This window comes from Polypterus senegalus, chromosome 1, assembly GCF_016835505.1.
Source record: "Polypterus senegalus isolate Bchr_013 chromosome 1, ASM1683550v1, whole genome shotgun sequence".
Lineage (NCBI taxonomy): Eukaryota > Metazoa > Chordata > Cladistia > Polypteriformes > Polypteridae > Polypterus > Polypterus senegalus.
Genome location: NC_053154.1, coordinates 275,149,644 through 275,158,977, shown reverse-complemented (window position 1 = coordinate 275,158,977; position 9,334 = coordinate 275,149,644). Strand labels below are relative to the sequence as shown.

General features: G+C 35.9%; 1 protein-coding gene across 1 annotated transcript; it reads left to right on the top strand.

The window, feature by feature from the left end:
- Positions 1-1,219: 1,219 nt before the first annotated feature.
- Positions 1,220-7,792, top strand: nkx2.3 (NK2 homeobox 3). Its single transcript, XM_039774748.1, has 2 exons — positions 1,220-1,800; positions 3,297-7,792. The coding sequence occupies exons 1-2, from the start codon at positions 1,458-1,460 to the stop codon at positions 3,923-3,925; spliced, it is 972 nt and encodes a 323-aa protein (XP_039630682.1). The 5' UTR covers positions 1,220-1,457; the 3' UTR covers positions 3,926-7,792.
- Positions 7,793-9,334: the final 1,542 nt, after the last annotated feature.

The following is a 9,334-nucleotide window of genomic DNA, read 5'->3' as shown; positions in this document are numbered from 1 at the left end:
GCCAACACTATGAATTTTGTCTGACAGGAGCATTATATAAATGAAGCTCATATAGGCCGTTTTCGATAAATGTAGAATAGACAAAAACAAGACATATATGATAGGGATATAAACATATATTTAATATCATACTACATATAATTAACGTACTTAACCATGTAAATTGCATTTAAATTAATATAAATTACAGTTAGATCCGGCAGTATCTTCCTGTGTGAGCGTTATCCATGAAGTATAAGCTGCAAAACAGAAATAATTATTCTTGAAGAAGACCTTACAGTATGGTTAAAAAAACGCATCACAAGAAAGGTTTATTACTGGTTATTAAATATGTGTGGATGAATAAATAGTTGAAAGAAAGCGACATTGATATATTCCAACTGCAACTTGTGGACGAAAGAAGGAAAGAAAGACGCGCAGTACTTCACTGCACTGTTAACCTTCATTTCTAACTTTATTCCTAACCTTTACGTTTAAATTATATTCCTGGTACAAGGTGTGATCGAATATGCTCGCGGAAACTGTTAATAGCTTATACACCGGTTATAAAGAACAATTGCCAAACAGCAAATTACTAGCGACAGAATTTATGCAGCTAGATAAAAGGTTATTTACTTATACTTAGAAAAACACAACACTTTTCATGTTTACCAATAGCTAACTAAAGCTTGCACATGTCACTGTTAGTTCTCGCGTATCTTTCAGATCTTTCGTCTGATTATGTTATATTTAACAGAGAAAAAGTAGATTTACTTAATATGCTGTGTCTTAAGACACATTTGTATATGCACGTTATTACATTTTGAAGCTTATAACAACTAAATCTAAACTAAGGTTGTTGTCCAGGCATGCTAACTAATAACACGACATAAAATGTATACCTAGATTAGCAAAGGCAACTGTATCTGAAGTTTATCGATAATAAAAATTTAAAATAAGTTATCAAAGCTTATCTATACACATTACACTTGCGCTTCTAATATTGCATAGGAATCAAGACAGTTTCACAAGCAGACTTACAAATCTCAACCCTCCTCTACCAACATTCCAAGAGTTTCATGAGTACATCCGGTAGAGCAAACGAGTGGAGGCGGGCCTCTCCGCCACTACCTCCAGTCACATCAGACTAGAACGCCAAACCGGGAAGATAGCCCCGCCCACTTCGTAAACGTCACTGTCCTTGAGAGGCGCTCTAGCTCGCAAAGATTCTGAGTTTCAAAAAACAGACACTACCCGAAGGCTTTGGCTCAAACAAGGAGCTCAGGAGCTCTTTTCTGCATGCATGGAACCTACGTAGGCAGCTTTCGAATGTTTATTGTTTGGTGGGTGTCAGCCTGGTTCTTCTTGCGCAAATGTGAGCCAGAGAATTCATCTTGGTATTTACACCTAATATCGGCATTGTTTTTGTTGCTTTCAACCCGTGGAGTTATAATTTTAATGTGAATTAGAGTCCAATAATGCTTCCTAGTCCAGTTACTTCGACTCCTTTCTCAGTCAAAGATATTCTTAACCTGGAACAGCAGAGTCAACAGCACCAAGCCCTGCACCATCAGCACACACATGTCCAGCTGCAGCAGGATTTACAACAGTCGCAGCATTTCCAGACATCATCCTGCATGCTCGCGACTAGAGCGAGCCCTGGGTTTTCGGACGGAGAGGAAAAAATGTCGTATCTAAACTCTTTGACTGTCCCGGAGAGCCATGGGGATGTTAGTATCTCTTCCGACATTTATGTTCATGCTATTGGAAACTCGAACGACTCCAAGCTGGAAGCGGATCATCTTGAAGATCAAGACACTAGTAAGTTATATCATTAGTTTAATCCGTATATTTAAAAAAGAAGTAAATCATATTTTTTCATACGAGTACTTTCGTCGTATTTTAAAATTAACCATGAACTACATGAAACGCAAACGTTATTCTGTCTCAGTCGCTTTCTTATTTTAAAGACAAAACAGAGCTTCTATTAAAGACCGGCTAGGTAATAATTGTTTGTTGTTTTAGCACACACATATATATATATATATATATATATATATATATATATATATATATATATATATATATATATATATATATATATATATATATATATATATATATATATATTGGGTGTGTGTTCTTTAGTAGGACAATATCACCTGACGTTCCGAAATTTATTTTTTTAGCAATTAATGAATTTAAATTCTCCATTCGTTACCAATGTAGAGAAAAGCCTAGCAAAATGACACCTTTTATTGGCCAACTAAAAAAGATTACAATATAATGACAATATATACTGTTCAGGCTGAGTTGCCTCGAAAGCTTGCATATTGTAATCTTTTGTAATCTTTTTAAACAGCCAATAAAAGGTGTCATTTTGCTTGGCTTTTCTCTACATTCATAATGGCTAACACGGTACAACACCCTAGTACTACATTCATAACCAATAAACCTAAGTGCTTAGTTGGCCTATTGGAATACTTAAGCTGCATTGGAAACATAAAAATAAAAACAGCAGCTCCAACAAAATGAAGAAAATATAATTTTAAAAATATTTAACGATTACAAAATCATGGTGTAAGTGTATACTTAAAATATTAAATGCCATTTTACATTGCATAATAACTCCCGAAGCTGAGACGAGTTACAGGATGCAGAAAACGGATTTATGGATGAATGGATAGATTTTAAAATTCAGATAACCCCTCATAAGGCTTTTTCAGAGAGCAGTATACAGCACATGCCTCTTTTTATTTCGAAATTACATCGTGTTTTGTTTCCTGATGTATCCGAACTATTTCAGCGTGTTAACAGGATCATAACTATAGCTTTATAATATATAAAATATTTTCTGAAAAATTATACCTATACTTTGAACAATCTTGAGGTAAAATTCCACGGTATGTTTATTTTCTACAGTTTGCATTAGCCTTAAAGTCAGGCAGTTGATCTGTAATTTAAATGTGCATGCAGATTGCTTTAAATCCCATTTTTATAACAAATAAAACTATGTATTTGTTTTTAAACTTTACCACATTGTGAAACTCTCTGATTTAAAGTAGGGCATCCTTTAAATAATAAAAAACGCCCCGGACATTTTGGTGGTGGATCAAACAAAGACAATTTCTACTGACGATCTTTATATATGGGCCTAGCAATGTTAACCATGTTAACATAGCATTTCCTTTGATTGGAAGACATAAATGCAAGTGTTTTTAATAATCAGCTTTTATTATGTAAGAATAATACTTCTACTCATTTTATCCATCAGAATGGTCTTGATGTTTTTATTCTTTATTTATTTTGTTTAACAGAAAGCTGTGGTGTTAAGAGGTCCCAGGACTGCGATGACAACAGACAGGAAGACCCTGAAAGGCCCAAGCAGAGAACTAGACGGAAACCTCGAGTGCTTTTCTCTCAGGCTCAAGTGTTTGAACTGGAACGGCGGTTTAAACAGCAGAGATACTTGTCTGCACCCGAAAGGGAACATCTGGCTAGCACTCTGAAGCTCACCTCCACTCAGGTGAAGATATGGTTCCAAAATCGACGTTACAAATGTAAAAGACAACGGCAGGACAAGTCTCTAGAAATGGCCGGACATCACCATCCCCCACCACCCAGACGTGTGGCAGTGCCAGTTTTAGTCCGGGATGGTAAACCCTGCTTGGGAGGGTCTCAGAACTACAGCACTCCATACACAGTGGGAACAAGCCCTTATGGCTATAATAGCTACCCAAACTACAGTACTTACAGCAACCCCACCTATAACTCAAACTATAGCTGCAATTATTCCAGTATCCCCTCAATTCCACAGAATAATGCCTTCATGAACATGAATTTCAGTAGCATCGGGACTTTAAGCAATGGTTCGCAGCCACAAACGCATCAGGCGACAACAGTTTCATCTTGCCAAGGAACACTACAAGGAATACGAGCGTGGTAGCAGCTTATTAAACATGCACCTTGCCTTAAAGACATAATTGGTTACAATTTTCTAGATATTATTTTTTTATTTGTACTGTGTGCATTGTATATACATTTACAATCAATGAACTATAACAAGGACAATTTATGGCGAAGCTTCGGGACTTATGATTAAACAAAATCTTAGTTGAATATTTATGTTTTAAAGGTTATAAGTGTTATCTCATTTATTATGAACTGCCAACTGGCCTTTTCTTTTTTCTTTTTTTTTTCTAGAATGTATTATTTTCCTTAAGATCAAAGGTAAAAGTTACGCAAAGCAATGTTCACTGCATTTTTTACGTTATACTTCAGATTGCATAATCTATTAATCGAATTCTCTTTTCATATTCCTGTATAATTTTTCATGGAACATAAACATAACATGTATGAACCGAAAATAATCCCGTATTTAACTTTTTATAAATTCCATCAATGGGTTGATTTTCCACTTACATGATGCCGAATACATCGTCATGGGCTGTATTATGGTGTTCTATGTATGCCCTAAAGAAAGAAAGAAAGAAAGAAAGAAAGAAAGAAAGAAAGAAAATTCATTCTTAAAGGGACACCATCGCCATTTTGGCCTGCGAGCATTTTTTAGCATGACACATACCTCAAAATATGCCACTAAGTGCCATTTCATAAACTTTTAATGGGAAAAAAAATATGAGGATATTATGTGATGCCCTTTGAAAAAGATGCTAGTATTGTTTGTTTCAAACATTTCATATCCACAAAAATATAGCTGACTTCTTCAACAAATTCTTTAAATAAATAAGTATTAAATAACTTAATGCTTGTTGTAATGCTTACGGGACTTTATGTATTTTACTTTCAGACATGTGGGGGCCTGCATGTCCAAACATTGAAGTGCAAAAGACACATAAAGATTTCTTTGTTATACGGGATGCGAGAATGTATTTAGCGCACTGCAGGAAAACATATTCACAAATAGTATAACATTAAACACAAAAACGGAAGATCTAAAAAGAGAAAGGAAAAAAAATAAATGAAAAACAACTTTGAAAAGCAACGCTCGAGTTTTTGGTGTTCCCAAAGGAAGACTAGCAATCAAATGTTCGAAGATTTCGTTGTTATTGTAGGGTTAATCGCACGACTAATCGCAGCCGCCCTTTGTGTTCCCATATCAAGTCTTGTGTTAAAATGTGATTATTAAAAACAGTTCAAACAATTACTAATCGCACAACCTTACTAAAGACTATCAGATGGTTGACGAAAAAGTCTAAACAGGCTTCTATGCATTTATTTCTCCGGACCAGAAATGCACAGTAAACGTACGCGTGGATATTCCCCGCTACTTTTCAAAACAGGAAGCGTTAAATGTAGAAGATCCGTCCTCGTTGCTAGTAGACCTTAATTCCCTTTTTAATCAAGAGCTATTTAGACGTTGCTCACAACGCTTTTCTTTTTGTTAGCCTCTTGTCATTTAGCAAAATGTCTTACCAGAGCCGGTTAGAAAGGGCAACCCAGCCACACTCGAATTAATTGTCAAAGTGCCAAGTGGTGTGAAAGGGGAAAGTTATTCTAGGCTTTGGAGCTTTGCGGGTGCGATTAGGCATCTAAAATACACTGAAAGAAGCAGTTCGAGTTGGGTTGGAAGCTAGGAATAATGGCCTTTATTGGATTCATGAACAAAAGGTGTGTGGCAGGAAGGCTAGGTCCTCAGGAGAAACAAAAAGACCCAAGAGCTACTAGATTGACGTCCTTAAATATGTCTCATTGATGCAGAGGCGGGGGCATTATTTAGAAGGCTGGTTAATAGGAGGATGGATAAAAATGTGTTCAGTTTTGTTCCTTCCTTTCTGTGAGCATAGAAAGGAGCCCTGATTAGGGGGAGAGCTCTCCAGCAGGGCCCTTCCAGCTCAGGCAAGCTGGAGGTTACAGCAGGAGGCTGTCTGTCTGAATGAAGGGTCATTATTGCTACATGTTTAGCCATTTCCCTTTTGCAAAATCAGAGATTGGTCGGGACTGGGGGAATTCTGACAGACAGGGTAAAGAAAAGCAAGAAGGGTATAGAAATAAAGAATGAATAGGAACTGTATATAACCAGGGCCGTTGTTTAATCACTCCATACAAAAATCTGCTTTCGGTTAAGATGTTTCAACCTCGTATTAATGTCCGCTAAAATTTATCCGCTAATAATATTTACTGTATCTTTATAATTGCATTTACCTTAACTTTGAATGTTAGTTCACACATTAAACACGAAAGTGTCAGCAAAAGTCATGTTTTTCTAATAGCTTGTAGACACCATTAGGCCACTTTTACATTAACGTAATGCATTTACGCTATGCGCAAAGTACTTTCACATGATAACGGCAATCGCACGTTTTCAACAGGGCGTTTATTAAGTTGATAAATAAACATTTAGGCAGTGTTACCAAACCAATATCTTTTAAACACGTTAGGCAAACTAAATTCGGGAGAGTAAAGAGTACAACGGTAAAAATGCGGATTTTTGTTTTTCCACAATTGGCAACAGGGAGAAGAAAGCCCGATAAAAGATGTATGATTTCATTCGAAAATGATATTTTGTATGCTTGAATAATTTTAAGACGGTGATGGGTTTACCTGTTAAATTCGAATCCTAGACCTAACTATAAATGTTTTAGAATCAATAAACTTGGTGCTCTAAAAACGGCCTCACTATGGTACCACACTGCATGTGTATTTTATAAATCCTCTTTTTAGATATGAGTATATCATAATTGCTGCGCGTAATGTCATGCTGAACTAGTTTTAAATGATCCCATTTTACAGTATACTTAATTAAAATTGCTTTCGATTCTTCAAATGTGGGTTTCTATTTCAATGGCAACATTTGTGAGAACGAGTCTTGACCATTATCGATTGCAGAAATCATAAACCTCGATCTTGAATCAGACCTGAACACTCGTCTATCCCCTTTGTGGTGTTTTTGAGCTGCAAGGAGTTTCTTCATAGCTGGATTTCTTTGTAATAGTGTATGAAAGAATTCAGGGACAAAAACATACTTGGGTGGCCATGTTTCAAAAATAGCTCTGACAAAAAAGGAAAAAAGAAAGTTGTAAAAGTTTTCCACAGGCCTAATTAGTTTCTGCCAGGGTTCAATTTGCACTGGATTTTAATGTAAGAACAAATCAGGGGATGTTTGAAAAATACAGAGGCTTTCTTTCCTGTGCATTTTATTCCAAATTATTTTAATAGTCGAACAAATTTCTAGTTTTACTTCGGATTCTGTTTTATACATCCTTGTCAAGTGTATAGACTGGACAGCAGAAAACCATACTTGAATATAAAGACAATAGGAAACTGAAGACTGTCGGACAAGACCTTAATGTGCAGTCTGCCTCCCAGTCCAGCTCTTCATCTCTTTTCTGTTTCTCTCTCCCTCATAAGCACGCAAATTATTAGTAAACGTACAATTATCTACCGTTAGTCCATTTCTTCATTTTATCAGGAGGACTTCCAAGATTTCATATACTGTATGCTATACGTATATCAAACGAAACAGGTGAAACGTAAATATAAATACGTTATAGCAGCACTTCTGACATGCACGCTGATAGTTGTACAGCACCTTACAAGTCCATACTTTTCTGAAAAGATGTATGTAACTAAAAGGTAGTATGTGTCCAGCCCCGCTGACTAATAGCAGATTAGTTGTTTTTTTTTTGTTTTTTTTTAGTAAATTATTATCTAATGTATATCTATTTGTTATTTTTTCCGTATGTTAAAGTGCTCAGCCAGGAGTCAACCCGACAGTAACATTTCTTGTATCGCTCAGTTTTATTCTTCGTTCTGTTAATCTCTTTAACAATTAAAAGTAGTGACTTGTATTTTACCAATATGACTTTGCCATGTAATTTCTTTATAACGTGAACCGTATATTTCATAATATTCATCATTACTTTCTTTACTTTCCCTACCTCAGAAGTACTTTCGCTTAATCATAAAACATGAAAGAGAAAATGTTATGCTATCATAATTTCCCTAAACGGACCCGTATACTTCTATAGTTAAAATATTGCTTATATACCGAATAACAAAGGTACCTGCTCCTCTTAATTAAACGACAGCCCTAAATTTCATTAAGTGGGACAAACGTGAATGGCAGTGTAAAAATGTCATCGATATTTACGATCACGTAGAGAATGCGCTCATTTAACAGAACTAAAGACTTAAACGCTGCTTAAATTTTCCTAACAAAATAAATAAATAAATAAATTTGGTAAAAAATGGAAATTGCAAGCTTTTGTTAACTGTAGCTTATGTCCAGATTCTTAATAATAAAGCAGTTTAATTGTGTAGTCAGGTATATTGTATGTATTATGTGTAGTAAAGAGCTTTAAATATCTTACTTTCTCGCAGGCTATCAGCAAAAAAAATCACATTTCTCCACACCCATTCATTTAATTTTTGTATTTTCACTTTATAATTGCTTAAAACGGCTTTCTTTTATATGTAAAACAACACGCATTTTTTTTTCCCTTCAGATCAGTTAAGGGTGAAAGGATTGTTCTGACAAGTGGATAATCCTGCGGTGCATTAGCGCAATTAATTGAGATTAATTTCAAAGTAAACAAAAGTAGAAACATTGTCTCCGAGTAAATTGCAAAGGTGTATGATTCCACTGGCTACTGCACTGCCGGTGTGACAGATTTGGTGTCAGGATAAGTGACCGAAGCCAAAGATGTGGGTAAATAAACCAGGCGACAGGGTGGCGATGCCTCAGGAGGGACCCTTAGCTCCTAGCGTACTATGGAATGGCTGAGATTGCTATCTACGCACGGCCTTCAATGCAGCCTGCAGTCTCCACACCGGGTCCCCGAACGACAACGAACAAAAGATCTCTACAGTGAGGCTCGGAAAGAATGAGCAAAACAAGTGGATTGCTAACCTAGCAAATAAAACACAAATGACGGACCTTGAGTTTTTAGGACATGAAATCACGTTACCACTGAGCAAAATATTGCAGAAATTCGAAATAAATTGGATTAAATGCTGTAAATATCTGTTTTTCTTTATTCATTCGAACAAGACGTTAGCGCAATATGTAGGGATATTTTCTAATAGCGTTAATTTGCAAAATTTGTTTTAAGCGTTCATTTTAACACTGCAAGATAGTAAGAATAAGAATCTACATCTTCAACAATCCAACTGAAAGTATATGTCGTTGTATAAATTAAATCCGTAGCAAAATCACAAATGTCAAATCAACATCGCCAGCAAGGTGCGGCTTGAGACACGCCAATAGGACCTTTAAGAATGAAATGAATATCATAAGCTATAAGGATTTCTGAGTTTGAACTCGAAGGTATGAGCCGGGGTCCCATCTAAGGCTGGATTTTATGGTATGGTATATACACTATAGTTCCTCACACAC

Coding starts and splice junctions, on each gene's coding strand:
- nkx2.3 (XM_039774748.1), top strand. CDS start 1,458: ATGCTTCCTAGTCCAGTTACTTCGACTCCTTTCTCAGTCAAAGATATT. Junction 1,801..3,296: donor TCTTGAAGATCAAGACACTA/GTAAGTTATATC, acceptor TTTGTTTAACAG/AAAGCTGTGGTGTTAAGAGG.